The sequence below is a fragment of the Parasteatoda tepidariorum genome, chromosome 9, assembly GCF_043381705.1.
Source record: "Parasteatoda tepidariorum isolate YZ-2023 chromosome 9, CAS_Ptep_4.0, whole genome shotgun sequence".
In the NCBI taxonomy this organism is placed as follows: Eukaryota; Metazoa; Arthropoda; class Arachnida; order Araneae; family Theridiidae; genus Parasteatoda; species Parasteatoda tepidariorum.
Genome location: NC_092212.1, coordinates 17,152,760 through 17,169,468, shown reverse-complemented (window position 1 = coordinate 17,169,468; position 16,709 = coordinate 17,152,760). Strand labels below are relative to the sequence as shown.

At 29.8% G+C, this 16,709-nt stretch overlaps 1 protein-coding gene across 1 annotated transcript in view; it reads right to left on the bottom strand.

Annotated features, from left to right (window-relative positions):
• The window catches only part of LOC107446380 (extracellular serine/threonine protein CG31145-like), a 44,030-nt gene extending 27,403 nt beyond the window's left edge, over positions 1-16,627 (bottom strand). The window contains exon 1 of the mRNA XM_071185211.1: positions 14,798-16,627. Within this exon, the coding sequence (XP_071041312.1) occupies positions 14,798-15,216 (419 nt within the window). The 5' untranslated portion in view covers positions 15,217-16,627. The remainder of the gene's footprint in view (positions 1-14,797) is intronic.
• Between the last annotated feature and the right edge of the window lie 82 nt (positions 16,628-16,709).

The following is a 16,709-nucleotide window of genomic DNA, read 5'->3' as shown; positions in this document are numbered from 1 at the left end:
ATACTTTCTGATTTGTATATGTTTTTGCTGTTAAACATTTTTAACATAGAAGAAGCGCAAAAAAGCATCAGCTGTAGTTATAGACATTTTATTTCTCAATTTGTCTTTAAAAATATTTAATATGGAGAAACGTCTCTCCACAGTTGCATTTGAAAACGGAATACTTAATAAAGCTAAAACAAGAGTCGAAATATGTTTGAATTTTAAATTTCCACAAGAATTTTTAATTTCACTCATTTTTACCCATAAAGATTCTGTAGAATCACAATTCAAATCATATACATCCGAAAATAAATTCCACTTAGCAAATGTTTCATCAACATCAATACAAATTGATGAAAAATTTAGCAACAATATCTGTAATATTTGCCTTAACAAATTTACGTTTTGAATCCGGTGAATGTAGACTCTAATGTTTCAAAATTATCTGGTATTCTGTTCTGAATTTCTTTGCATAATTTAACAACAAAATTTATGCATCTTTCTTTAACATAACGTACGATTTCGGAATCAATATTTATTGCAAGAGAATTGAATTCGTAGTTAAAATCAACACAAAAGGGAATCATTAAAAACGACTCAAAATTGAAATTATGCATTGATAATTTATTCACTTAACTATTGCGGTACAATGATTTGCTGTAAAGAAAAAAAATCAACTCGTGTAAATCTTCGAATAATTTTAGCTAGTAAACTAGTAAAATTCACAAATAACCCTAAAACAAACCCCTAAAAACAAATTCTCCTAAAATACCCACTGAAGATAAAAATTCCCCCTAAATTTAGGAGAAGGCCCCTAATATGGCAACACTGCTGATAGGTTTAAATAAAAAATTGGGTATGTAGCATTCTTTAAACTTTCAGTGGCTCTATAATGGGATCAGTGTAACATTTTTTATTATTGCTGTGGTTTAAGCAATTTTCAGGACAGAAAAACGCAAAAATCTGTTTTTCACTAAATAGGTTAAATTTTGCACGAAAAAAGAACTTGGAAATTAGAAAAACGTCTTCTGAGATTTTAATGGGACATGGTTTAATTACCTGGGCCTTTTCTAGATAAAGAAAACGTGACGCAATCTTAGAACAAAATTGTTAGGCTTCAAATTCATATGTTTATTTGCAGACTTTAAGTTGTTAGAAAAGTAAAGAGAAACTAAATTTATATAATTGAAAAGATTCTATAGAATTATCCCTTTCAAGTTTAAAGTCTACTTGAGTTGGTAATTTATGCTAAACACTTACCAATAAGAAAATCGAAAATGGCGCAATCTATGACATCATACAACCTCCTAGTTGATTGAAATAATTTCAAATTCTTGACAACATCGTTACAATAATTTGAATTCTTTTCCCATTCGGCTTTCAAGCCAGGTATGTAAGTCCTCTTCCAAGGATTTTGTACAAGTCTTTGAGCCAACAACTCATAAGGAGCTGGAGGTAAGTAGGCTGCAAAACTCCCTTCAATGATGTCGGGGTTTCCACAGAAACTATACCGTTTATCACAATACATTCGGCACTTTCCATAGAAACAATGCTTGCCCTCTAAAACAGAGAAGATATTTATAATGCAATAAACACTATCTGAGATACGGATAATTTTTTACTATTTTGGAAAAGCCAGAAACAAATTGATTAAATACCAAACTTAACTAATTTAAACAGGGTTACAACGAGTCTAAAAAAAGCTTAATAGCTGCAACGAATAGGAAACAAACCTCAATTATTCAACTTATCTGTGAACACAACTTTCCTTATGTTTTTTTTAATAAGCAGCTATACGTATATATTTGAAAATAATTTTCCAAAAGTTCTAAAAATTCAAAGTGCTATCTTAAAATATAGGATTTTGCTCTGGTAATTGTGAATGTCGTAGTTTTCTCAACCTTGAATAAGATGACGGAGACAAAGGGAAAAAATGCTATGTAAAAATATCTTCCAAAAAATCTTCAATATATATATATATATATATATGTAACATAAAAAGCTTCAATTAATCTTTTTATGTTAGTTTCTTTGCTATCGAACTTCATCCTAATTAATTATTCTATTTGAAATACTTTCTCACACTTTTAAAAGCCACATCCTGTTCTTAAATCTATTTTTGGCTCAACTATGCATTTAATTAAGAGCAGGACATTTTTCCCTTTGCTCTTGTGTGGGAAACGTTCGATGATGCGACGAAAAATGTGATGTATGTTCTGCTGTCCACAGTCAAAATGACAGAAAGTATGGGCTGATAAAAAAAAGTTACCCAGAATTGCAACCCACAAAATTACGATGAAAAGAGGCTCAAAAGAACTTGTGCCATATGGATTGCGAGATGCCAACTCATAGAGGCTGTGCATATTAGAAATGCCGTAAAGAGTAATAGCTCATTTTTTTTCGTGAATAACACGTGCGCACTAAACTCAGGTTGACCTACTAGCTGTTGCGAAAATTAATATGCAAATTTGTCTGGTGGAGCATAATCTGCAGGTATTTAGGCTTCTACTTTTTGTACATGGTAGGGTCTAAATCTTCGTCACGTAGTATTCATCAAGCAACGGAGTGGGGATCATAACGGGAAACCTTTCGCGTTTTAATATCCGGACGATCTACCACTTTTTGCTAGATGTCTTCCACAATTTCTGACTTCTGCAAACTTCTGCCACGCCCTGCATTATGCATGCTAGGAGCATCATAATGTGACGAGGGCGGAATGAGTTTCGTCATTATCGAATTCATCAGTACATCTTGATATTCTAAAATCTTGTTTGAAGGCTGTCTTTTCGAGAAATCTTGAGACAACTCACAACACTTTAACATAAAATTGCAGATTGCAAAATTGTATAAGTGAAGAAAAGCTAGAAATAAAATAGTTTTACTCTACTAGTCTTATTTTAATTTTCTGAAAAACTTCAGCACTTTTCACCATAGGAAAAATTTAAGGTTAACAGCACTTATTCCACAATATCATATATAACTGAATTTCTTAGCCCATCTTGTCAAGCGTTTTTTAAAGAGGCAGTTAGTTCTCATTTTACCTGCTACTTCAATTCTAGTTGTCAAAACAAGAGAATATTATAACTTAACTAAAAAAAAATTTCAGAAACATAAAGCATCGAATCAATGACTTCTTGCAAGAAACACTTCAATACCATTGAAATGAGACAAAATTAATATCCTCAATTAGTAAGCACTAATGATGAAACCTTATGATTATTACCTGTCTAAATGAAAAGCTGCAATTTCGCTGACATGTCGTTCATGATCACTGAAATATAAAGTTCGCATAGGCACTTCTTTATCTCTAGGATATCTGAGAAAGAAAAAGCGTAAGCTTACAAAGAATGTATATGTATATATACATTCCTTGAATCCTTGCAATGCATACAAGTGATCCCTCCAATTTTATATATATATATATATAAAATTGGATATATATATATATATATATATATATATTGGCATTAGTTTAAAATAATTTTCCAAAACAATGTACCTGATTTTACTTTTATCTCTTCAAAATTAGATGATAAAAAAAATTTAAATGAAACTATCACATATCACCAATTTCAAATAGTCACACACCATCAAAGGCACTTCTTCATCTCCAGGAAAGCTAAGGAATAAACGTAGGCTTAGAGGTAATGTTTCCATAGCTATCTATTTCAGTAACTTTTCAAAAATATTTAAAGGATATCATTAATATCCGAACAAGGATAGATAAAACTATCACACATCACAAATTTCTGACAGCCACAAACTACCATAGGCACCTCTTCATCTCTAAAAAACAAATGTAGGCACACAGGCAACATTTTCACAGTCATTTTAGCCACGAGTGGCTAAAAAGTAAGAAGTGGTAGAAACCACAATTCTTTTTTATATGTTTAATCTATTTAAGTATTCAATTGTAACTACCACCAATTGCAAATTATTCAAATTTGAATTTTAAACATTCTTAATATTTCATTGAATACTCCTGAAAGGCAGAAAGGAACAAAGGTTATTCTCAGCTGGGGACTATACCCATCTAGATATATAGCTAATTGTTTCCCTACCAGACTTTTAATTGTTTATGAACATTAATTCTCATGATCAGGCACATATAAAGTTTTACATTTATTTTATTTTATTTTGTTATATCCATTGTAAAATTAATTTACTACAAAGCCGCCACCTGCTTCATCTATGCCAGCAGTCCCAGTCGCACAAAGGCAACGCCTCCTGTAACTGAAAGCCTCCATACGGTTTTTTAAAGGTAGTTTGATCAGACCACTATGAAGGAAAACTAGCTCCCGAAAGAGCCATTTAATAGAATATCTAGTAAAAATTAAAAAATTTGTTTGATTTATGAATATGATTGGTTTGTCTTATTCACTTGTCAACCACTCCAGATTCAATTCTCAAATATATATGATACATTTCTCTCAATTACTTTTAAAATAGAAACTGGGTTCATGCGCACAACTGGTTCGATTTTTAAATAATCTGCTCAGACTACTTATAAAATCCCGTGTGGAGGTTTTCTGATGTAGAAGGTGATGCCTAGGGCAAACATCAGATGAAGGAGTATAATGAGTAAGTCAAGTCTTTACGATTACGTTCAATAGTAAACTATAAAAAGACTTGCTAGAAAAGTTAATTTTAAACTCAAACTTAATTCATTCGTAGGCTATGGTAAATGACTTAGTTGAAGAGGTGGGTACCGTAAGGCAGACACCTCGAATTTTACTTGGACCTTAAAGTTAATTTTAATATATTTTAATAGATATTTGTGTAACTTTTTACATTTTTAGTTGCCTGTAGAATCCCTGAGGAAAGTCAAGAGAAAGATGTTGGCTTGCAAAGGAATGTTTATATAGGCGTCTATTCAGAAACGTTTTCAAACAAATGCATACTATTTCAGTTTCTATAAAGTTAAGATTGAAATTTTCACTTATAGCAAATTTCCCACATTTTCATTCGCAGCACTTCGTTATATCCAAGAAATATAAAACAAATGTGTATGTAGGCTTACGAGAATTGTTTCCATTGGCAAATTTATTCAAAAAATATTCACGATTTCAATTATATATCTTACCAAAAATACAGGATAAAAATACAAATGAAACTATGACACAACGCTAATTTCGCATAGCCACACATTTTCATGGGCACTTCCTCTTTACTAGTATATCTAAGAAACGAAAATTTAGGTTTACAGAGAATGTATCTTACTTACCTATTCAGGATAATTTTCAAATGAATATATCATAAAGCACGTTTTACTCATACATTTCGTAGGCTCATACTTTTTCCTTTCTGCAGCCCCGTAGATCTAAATTCTTTGCTGGGGGTAGACATGCGATGCTCCAAGCGTTCCAGGCGACCTGCCCTGCACCTTCTGCAAAACCCTAACGTTGGGTTGCCAAATAGAATACCCATGACCTCCATCATGCTGGCAATACTCATGTAATCACCGCTATGATAGCCATAGTCAATTAATTGGCAATTTTGACTACATTTTTACCGGATTTGATCAACACCTCCTAGAAAAATGAAGGCCTCCGCACGGATCAGTTTAGTAGTCCGACGTGACGAACATAAACTGCGCAGTCGATGAAAAATAAGAAAGATGGGGCTACTAAGTTGCGCAGTGGTAGAAAATACGAAAGATGTCATTACGTTTGGACTACTAAAGGATCAAATTTCTTGTTTACGGTAATCCGTGCTAAGGCCTTCTCTTTTCTAGGAGGTATTGATTTGATGCGATTTGGAGAGAACGTCAAAATAAACAAATTTAGCAATGCGTTATTGTTTTAGGGTGCGCATTTTTATACCATCTCGAATTTTATATTACCTCGAATTACCATCTACGCTGATTATCCTTACATTTTTTGTCGATAGAACGTCCGTGAGCCCTCGTCGCCGATAATCACGATTTCCAAATATATCAAATAGTTTTCAAACAAAACGGTTTCTCTCATATATACTTATGAGGTATTGCAATATGCAATTAAAAATAATCGATATTTTAAAATTTCAAGATCAGAAAACCCCTTAAATCAATTTAGACAAAATAAGAAATGAACATTTTTAAAAATATACGCAAATATATTTACTAAAACGATCGTCAAGGATACATATTTAATGAAACACTGGTCAAACTTTCTAGTGGAAAAAAATGTTTATGCATATCAAATTTAAATACAAAATGTATTGTGGTTGAAAAAAGAAACTCGAGAAATCTTACGTACAGTCAAAAAAGAGGTAAAAATTATTTTAAATTACCTCATCGGTTTCATAAGAGCTCTTCCTCCATCCTCGAAATGTATAATAAATTTAAGTTGTGTACCACCAGGGTGTTGTTCTATAAAGAGAAATTCCATCAAAAAATTAAATAAACACATGCTTTACTTTCGTATAGGTAGTCCGATCAGACCAGTGTGAAGGATATCCACTTTCCGAACGAGTCACTTAATACGAAATCTAGTTAAAATAAGAAAGTGGTAGCAAATATATGATTAAAAATTTGTTTTATTTATGAATATTATTGGTTTACCGTATTCATTTGTCAACCACTACAGATTCAATTCTCAAATATATATGATGAATTTCTCTCAATTACTTTTATGGTTCAATTACTGGGTTCATGCGCACAACTGGTTCACTTTTTAAATAGTCTGCGCGGACTACGGACTACTTATAAAAGATCGTGTGGAGGCTTTTTGATGTAGGAGGTGATGTATATGCCCTACCGACTCTCTTTAATTATTTGACCGTTTAGATATATATGTCCCGCAGAAGAAAACTCCGTTAGGATACATGTGTCCTGTCTAAAAAACCCTGTTCCCATTCCCCCAATTTTACTAATAGTTATTTTTACCTTATTTGATGTATTAAAGTAGAGATTTGTCTTCTTATAGGGAAAAAAACTGCTTTCGAAAGGGCTAAATTATAAAATGAAGTTGTGGGCATCAATTTTTTTTAATTTGAAATCATTAAAACTCGAATAGTAAGAAGAATGATAATAAGAATTCATTACCCTTGATACCATTACATACCTGCCAACTTTTAATCCTTTCGAAGAAGATTTTCCCCAGTGGTAGTAAAATGGAATTTGAATTACAATTTTTGGCAGAAAACATGCGCCTTAATTTGTTCAAGACTTTGCGGATAATCGCACAGTATTACGTATATATATATATATATATATATAGATATGCATAATTTCTTTAAAAATAGTGGTGGTCAAAAAGATAATAAATTTAGTTTATAAATACAAGGAATATAAGAAAGCAAATATTTTACTACCACTTTAAATATAGATATAAAATTTTACGCCAAATGCGCAAAAGTTAGCATTAACCTTATCCGTACCGCTCACGTTAATGAATTGATTTCTTTTTTGATGTGTAATCCACTGACTGTTATAATTAGAATGTTAGAAATTGCTTCCATCTCGGTACACAGCCGCGAAGCGGCTTTAACCGAATCATCTATGTTTAAGTGTCGATAATGTTGGCTCAGATGTGGTGAATCTGAAATAAAAGAAAAATAGTGATCACAGCCAGTTGTGATCAGCACGTGGAAAAGACAAAGTGTTGGATTAGGCTTGGACACTAGAAAGGAGTGATTGTAGCATCGTCACTAGTAAAGCATTTTGAAGGAGCTCTTGCATCTCTTTAAAGATCAGGAGTAGTCTAGTGGCTTTCCCTTTGATTTCTTTGGTCGTTCATTGCAGCCTGTGAAGCAGGCATGTTGGAGGCTCACTTCGTAGCAGTAGGTGTAGGTGAATGCGCTTTCGCACACTTCATACATGCAGGCTCAGGGGCCGGGTAGTTTCTCTGGTTATCCTCGATATCATCATACCTGCCAACTTTTAATCCCTTCCATTATCATTTTTCCCAGTGGTATTAAAATGGAATTAAAACTTCAATTTTAAGCAAACAAATACGTTGCACTTGAGAAAACTTAAGTTGACAACCATGATAGTAACGTATATTAATATATGTGCTTAGTTTTTGTAAGAATAGTGGTGATCAAAATCATTTAAAAATTAAGTTCATAAAAGAAAAAATATTATATATTTAATACCACTTTAAATATGAAAATAAAATCTTCCGGAAGAGTTGGCAGGTAAGTATCATGTATATTAATTTTGGAAACTCTTTTTATAAAATAAGTGGTAGGATTAAACTCAATGAACATTTTTTGTTTGAGGCTGTTTGTATTTCGTGAGAGAGCTATGAGTATTTATACAACTAGTTCCGCATTTACATTATTTTGGGGATTAGTAAATATTGTGTTCGGGATAGTTTAGATTAGTAGTTGTGGTTACTAACTATTATAACATGAATGCAGGACTATTTTTTTAATTCGAAAAAAATAAATAGTGGTAGATAATTAATAATTGAATGTAATTGAAGTTTCAAATATAAAACCATATTACATACCTGCCAACTTTTAATACCTTCCAATATGATTTTCCCCAGTGGTATTAAAATGAGAGTGAAATTTCCCTTTTAAGCAAACAAATTTGATGTATTTGAAAAAGGTTAAGCTGACAACTATGAAAGTAATGCATATTACTATACTTACTTAGTTTTTTTAGGAATAGCGGTGATCAAAATCATTTGAAAATTAAGTTTATAAAAGAAAAAATAGTATATATTTACTACCACTTTAAATATAAAAATAAAATTTTACGCCAAATGCGTAAAAGTTGGCAGGTATGATATTATTACCTTTTTTTTTCCTCTTATTCACGATGAAAATAATTAAATCTATTTTTAGGTGCTACGTTTAATTTTTTTTTAAAACAAAAAAAAGAAGAAAAAAAATTCCATAATTTAAGATTCAAATTTTTTGATGCCATATTTCTTAATTTTACAGTAACAAGTAATAGGAATGAAATTAGTTAACGCATTTTATCGCCGATTCTCTTATTGTTTACGTTTTATTAGTCAACAATTTGATTTTTCTTCCTATTTCTCCACAAATGTAAAGTATTATTTTATAAATACCCCTTCATATATCGTCGTGATATATCGGACATATTATGTCCAATTCCAAATTCTGTCCAATATTCGTCAGATATATTGGAGAGAATTTGGAATAATTTTACCACTTGGGGAATAATATTTAGGATTTATTTGTTTCTTTGTCTACTTTTGCATAGTTATTATATATAATAAAATATAATTTAATTCACCCAAGTTGGCCAGAGTTCTTAAGTACTATGAAAAAAATATATGATGGGTAAGAAATTTAATTCACGTAACAATTTGCACAGTTTTATGGTATATAAATATCTTATAGAATTTTTTTAAAAGTAGTAGCGAAAGTGAGATGTATCTAAATATGTTAAGCTATCAATAAATATTTAATTTTAAGCAAAATTTACATGGGTGCGAAAAATAACTCGTGACATAACATAATAAAGATAAGTTTAACCATTTTTCAGTAGTTTTGTAAAATCTTATTTTTTTTCCAGGTCTTACTATTTGAATCCAGAGGATTTTATTTTTTTAACCAAACTATAAAGAAATACATAAAAAAATATTTTGCATTATACAAATATTGTTAAAAAGGAAAAAATTATTATTTTATGAAATAATTAAAATTACCTAATAAAACTTAATAAAGTTAATTAACTGAATTATTTTATAATAAAAATAAATATTTTCTCTCGGTTAAAGAGCTGAGTGGATGAATCAGGTAAGAGACATTTTCAGAGGGGCTTTAACCCTTTCGGGCCGACTGTCACAACTATAGTTAATACTATAGTTAATAAGTTACTAGTTAATTCAGTAACTTAGTAACTTATTAATAGTTAATAAGTTACTAGTTAATTTAACTAGTTAGTATGGTTTTATAATATGCGATTCTCAAGTGCCAGAGAACCGTATCAATCAGGATAAAAAGATAAAACTGGTAATCAAAGTAGTTCTTTAGTAGTTTATTTGTGGTCGGGGTTATAATTGTTTGATTTATTTAATTCACCATTACTTTAGTTCAAAATAAAATTATTTAGTTATACTTTGAACTAACATTGATTATATATATGATTAAACTAACAATAATTAAAATAAAAGCAAAGTAAGTCTGTCAAAATGTTGTCCAAACTATTCTTCTTTTAAGGCGGGACTATTTGTTCTTATTCTTTGACTAATTTTATTTACCACTAAGTAATTTAAAATAAAAATCTTCCAAGCAAACTCAAAACTTATTTGAATAGGTAATGTCAAAAGTAAAGTGAAAGCAAAGACAAATATATGTTACAAGAAATATTCCCATACTGATAATAGCAATTTATATAATATTCCCAGATAAAGAATTGCACTTGAAAATGTTATTTACATACTTGCCAACTTTTAATATAATCCCTCCGATGATGATTTTCCCAAGCGTGATTTTACTAGTGGTAATAAAATTACTACTGAATTACCAATCATATGCAGAAATATATTTTTTAGTGAGTAAGAGCCTAAACCTACCATCATCAGAGATGCCAACTGCTCCTGACACACAAAAATAATTTTTAAAAAACGGTAAATAACTACAAAGTAAATTTCTTAAATATTTGACAATTTTTGCTCGCTTTTTAAAAGATATAGCACGACATAAATACTATAAAGTGGTGAATTATATAAGCCTACGAACTATTTAGAAATAGTGGTAGCTAAAAATCATTTACCAAATTGAATTTATTAAACCAAGAATCACAATTGATAAACTACCACTTTAAAATATATATTTACTGTCCGCAGCAAGTTGGAATCTCTGCATCATATGAAAATCATATTTCTAAATGCAAGTTTCATTTATTTATAAACAGTAATGGTCAAAATCATTTTAAATAAAGTTTATAAATTCAAAATATAAATAGAATGCATGAATTTTATTAGAACTTTAAGAAAAAGCATAAACTTTTTTGCAACATGCGTAAAGGTAGGAAACTATGCACTCACCTGCTTCAACCACTAAGTATCTTTATTATGAATTATCATACTTCATAACTCATACTTCTAGTGTACATAAATTATCATACTTCTAAATATATGTTTAATTCATTTATAAGCAGTAATAGTCAAAATCATTTTATAAATTCAGAAAATATATAGAATGCTTAAATTTCATTAGCACTTTTAGTAGAAATATAAAAGTTTATGCAAAATGCGCAAAAGTTGGCAGCTATGCACTCACGTGCTTCATCCAATAAGTTCCTTTATTATGAGTTTATTTTTTTCTAAACTACTTATTAAGCAAAAACAGTCAATACTTAAATCTCGCGTTCCCGACAAATATAAAACATAATAAGGAATGATTTATGTAAACATTACGTATTGACTCCTTTCAGTAAAATATAATAAATTAAAAATAATAAATAGAATAATAAGTAAAATAGAATAATAAATTTCTCTATTTTAATTTATTGCTAACCCCTAAATTCACTGACGATCTATACTTAACATGAAATTGTAAGCATATGATTTGTTTCTCTGTATAGGTCTATTTTATTGCTTTTAGTTTGAAAAAAAATTACTATTTCTGACTACGAAATTATTTTTACCTACAGCAATAATTCTTTGTGTAGCCATATCTTGCAAAAGTCCTTCAATTATTGTAGAATCTTCATATAGATGATTTTTACTAATTTCATAGTGGAATTTCTTCCAATTCGGCATTTCGTCCCTGTGAAATAAAATATAAAATTTTGATTTATCCATTTTTGAAAAATGCAAAAGCAAAATAATTTAAACACTCATAAAATTAATTCATTATTAGAGAATTTAAAAGGCAGGATGATTGAAATATTTTTTGCTTTACTTCTTTAAAAAAAACTAAATGTTATTGGATGCCACAGGTGACTATAAATGTAAAAAGTGACAGTATTCAATGAATTTTGAATTATTTCCTTAATTGGTCAATCGTAACTACCACTAGGATTTGCTTTTCAAATTATTTATATTTAAAATGAAATCCTCACTTGCAAGTACATATTTATACGCTTACACAATAAAATAAATAGATCAATGGCGCTGCGCGCCAAACACCAAAATAACTCAGATATCCAGCATGCCTAATACGTCTGGTATGATGTTTTCTCTACTTTATATTTTTTTACGGGTTCTAATGAACCAAAACTACACCCATTTTACCATGACCATGCGAGCACTCTCTAACTCTATAGTAAAGTTTAAAAAAATCACAAAAAGTAGCTAATTTTAATCTTTTTAATGAAATTTTAAATAATATTAGTCACCCCTTTTAGCATGGCAACCCTGCGTTAAACTATTTGACATTAGTTATTCTGAGGATAAGCAATGAATTAAGTGAAGATTGTAATATGCAACAGCTTGTAATATTCAACAATGATTATTGACGTGATCTCATTTGGGATGATTATTGAAATAGTGCTAACATACCGTAACTAAATTTATCCAATTAATAAGTTTTCTGAACATTTAGTCAACTAAATGGAAAAGATTATTGCAATATAGTAATAAAATGTAAGATCTATTTTGGTGGGTTCAAGACACACATCATTTTCAATAAAAAAGTATACAATTTACGATCGATATATTTTTGATATGCAAGAATGCCAACTGCTCCACTTTCTCCTAAATTTTTTTAAGTGGGAAAGTAAAATATACTATAATTTATAGAAATTAATCTTTTCATGCATATGGACCTCATACGAGAACAAATATATTTTCACGTCAATATGTTATTTAGATCCGCATTTGTGTTGCAATTTACAAGTACTTTTCATTTGGAGGCTCCAAAGAGTTCTTGGAAACCACACCAGGTGGCAGGCCATTCAAGATAGTTAAAAGAATATGATCTCTGGAATTCGATGGAGAATTCAAGAAAGATAGAAAAATCTGATAGTTTATTTATTTATTTTGGATAGTATATCACATTACAGGAAAGGTTGGTTTTATTTTACATCTTGCTATTTTTTAATGAATGAATTTTAAAAATTCAGTTTTTTTATGATTAAAGGCACTTATAAATGTGAACTTTTAAATTATTTATTTGTAGTGATGTTCAAAATAGATTCCAATCAAATTTTTATATCCAAGAACAAAACATTAAAACATAAATTTTGTTTTGTTACGAGTAAAACTAGATTTTATCCCCCTCAAAACAGATCGATCATACCGGCCAACTTATAATCCTTTCGAGGATGATTTTCTCCAGTGGTAGTAAAATAGAATTTAAATTAAATTTTAGGCTGAAACATACCCTGTAATTTGAAAAAGTTTTTGCGAATAACCAGAAAAAACTGCGGAAACTTGTAATTGTTGCACCGGATTGGCCACCTCCGTAAATGATATGATTACAAACTGAATCAAAGGGCATTGATGTTAAAATTATTCGGGTTAGTAAACTAAATATTAGGTAGTAAATTTGAAGCCAAATGCGTAAAAGTTGGCAAGTATGTAAGTTGACATCTTTCTTAATATGTTAATATTTGTGATAAACATTTCATTAATTGCAACATTTCAATTTTTTTTTAAAAAGTTATTCAAATGCATAATTTTAGATAAAAATATAAATACTTTTTTTTTGGTTTCATAATTTAAACTTACCTTAAAGTAATTGCTGACTGAAACTTATAAGCATTTAACGAAACTTTGAATTTCTTTGTTCAGACATACTCATACAAGTATTTCACTAACAGTTTTATCTCAATTTTAATGTTATTAACAGTTATTAATTGAGAATTTGCTGTCGTTTTTTTAACTAATTTTGTATCTTTTTTATTCTATTAATTAAATTTAATAACTGTGCTTACAAAGATGATTTATGTTTTCATTTCTTGTTACAAACCATTGACCAAGCAATTGTTCTATCAACTTATAGCGTTTTTTCACCTGTTTCAACTGATAAACAATTTTTATCCGATTTTAGAAGAGACATAAATGTTGAGAATCAAAATAGCTAACTGAAAAAGAGATCTTTATAGTAATTTAAAAAGTGATTTTACAGTTGCTGGAAACGAGATCTTTACAGTCAATCGAAAAGGTATATTTAAAATCAACAGATGACAGATCGAAAGGATATTTTGACACTTTAATGGAAAGAAAATCCTTACTTTCGATCTTGTTCGAACATTTAACTCAATGCTTAAGAATATTCACGATTTTGACCAGATATGTCTCTAGTATGCATTTAATTAAGAGCAGGACATTTTTCCCCTTGCTCTGTGTGGGAAACGCTCGATCTATTTCATAAACCAATAGCAACTACTAAGAGAGAGACTACCCTCTTTCCCTAAATTGAAACATTTTACGGATTTAACTTTGCAAGATTTTCCCTAACATATAACCAAGGAGCACAACTTTTCGCTGGTCTTCCATAAGAACATGATCTTAATAAAATACATCTGATTTCATTAAAATCCTGCGTCTGTTTCCCTGCTCGGTCCGACTGCATCATTTTACGTATATATATATATGTACACACACACAGAGAAATAGATATATAGGCTCAGGTGTACAATACTTGTGGTGGATGTTTTACAAAGCAACAGAAATTAATAAGAGATCAAAATGCAAGCTAAGTGCGTAAAAAGCTTCTTCGCGCATGCGTAATATTTTTCTTGTTGAAGATATATGACGTAACGAAATCCGACAGAAAAGAGTGTAATAACTTCTTATCCACTTTACTTTAAGAAAGCTCTGGTTTTCTGAAAACCGGATAGATATCATTGCTGCTCAAAATTTTTCATGTTTGTTAGTCACATTAGGATAATTAATGAAGCACTTTTTCTAAACATCACAAATCATCTGCATTCATAAAAGAAACGGAAAATACTTACAGTATTGTAAAATTCCATATGTCGGCTAAGTTTGGATTTTCCGTTTGTAGTAAATGAGATGGTGCGTATTCCATATACTTTTCATAGGATGGGCTGTAGATTGAAAACTTATATAAATCAGTAAGCAAATTTTCAATGTTCGTTGAAATTATATCAGGAATTGAAGCACTTCTGTGTCGGGCACTGGGATTGCTCTCAATTTTGCTACCTGTGTTAAATACCAGTTTAGCATCTGAATTTTCATGTTGCTCCATAAATCCAATTTCATTAATTATTTCCATGTTAAAATTAAATTCAGGTTGCAAATTGTAACTCAGAATTTTTATGTAAATTAGGTCATTATAGAGCAGTAATATAAGAAATGCGACTGTAAATGTCCACACAGTTGAGAATAATAACTTTTCATGGCTTCTCTTCATAGCTATTCGGTCCAATGAATCTTTCTATGGAATTAATTTTGCCTCTTTCATATGGATATGGTCATCACGTTAAAAATTACATGTTTTGTAAAGATTATAGTTCAAATTTAAAATTATCAAATTGCGTAACAATATTACAGATGTACTCGTACAAGTCAATAACTTACTCCAAATTCTAGGCAATAAATATTTTAGAGCTTACAGTTGGGAAGAATCTCGTAAATAGTGAGATATAAAATGGATTATGATAGAAACATTTACGGATGAAACACGTGATTGAAGGTCCTCTTGTAATAAAAATCGCTAACTGATTTTGTATAAATACTGATTTGTACTTTTAACACATTTCATATAATATCCTTTTTAATGTGTTTACAATACTTTTTATGTGGCAATATTTGCGAAAGTAGTGTGAAGTTTCATCACTAATTACAGATATGTTAATTTCAGTGATTTTACGGAGTATTTTTACAGAGATGGCACAATTGCTTAAAATTTATTGCCTAGAAGTGAAAGAAGCACTGTGCAAATTAAGAAAATGTGACAAAAAATAATGTTAAAATATGAAGAATATCTGTTACTTTTGCCACGTCACACAATATTTAGAGTGTTTTTAAAATAAAAATAACAAAGTGTAAACATTAAGTCTCTTATTTAAAAAAAAAAATTTAGAGACATATAGTCTTGCAACACTTTTCCTTCCTTTTACGTCATTAAGTAAAATGTTTAAAAAAGGAAAATCGAATATCGGGGAACATCTTTTTCTCCAAACTCTTTGGATTTTTATACAATTTTCTCTTTATTCTAAAAGTGATAGTAAAATATTGCAAGATTTAATAAAATTTCTGTATAGAGTTGTTGACTATGGCGCTACGTATGTATATAAATAAATAAAACGTAAAATTATTCTGGTATCAAAACCATACATATTTCTTCTTTCGATTAATCAGCTTTAGGGATTACACTGAGATGAAAACGATTATTTAAAGTCTACGTAGTTAATTTTTCATGTCATAGGATTGTGCGATAGCTCAAAAAATTGTACTAAGTGGTTGTAAAACACAAATTAAAGTTAGAAATATTTTCTAAACATTAAACTACTTAAACATTTCAGACTATTGTAAATACATCATTTATACATGTATTTTTAATTATTGACTTGATTGTGATAGGCTTAAAAAATTTTTTGAAACTTTAAAGTGATGATTTCATACACTAAAACGCCATAATGTAGATCTTTTTCTCAACATTCGCCCAAGTTGGCAGCGTATTTAATAGTAAGACGCGTAAAATTAGGATAATTACGTCAATTTTTTATGAGTGTCCTCACGTGGTATCTGCAATAAATTTGTACTTCGTATAATACTTTGAATTAGTGATAGGTAGTGGTGGAAAAATTAATTTAAAAAAATATATAATTCAAAAAATAAATTTCGTTACCAATGGAAAATATTTTATTTTAAGGCCGAGAGTAAGTTGGCATATATATATAT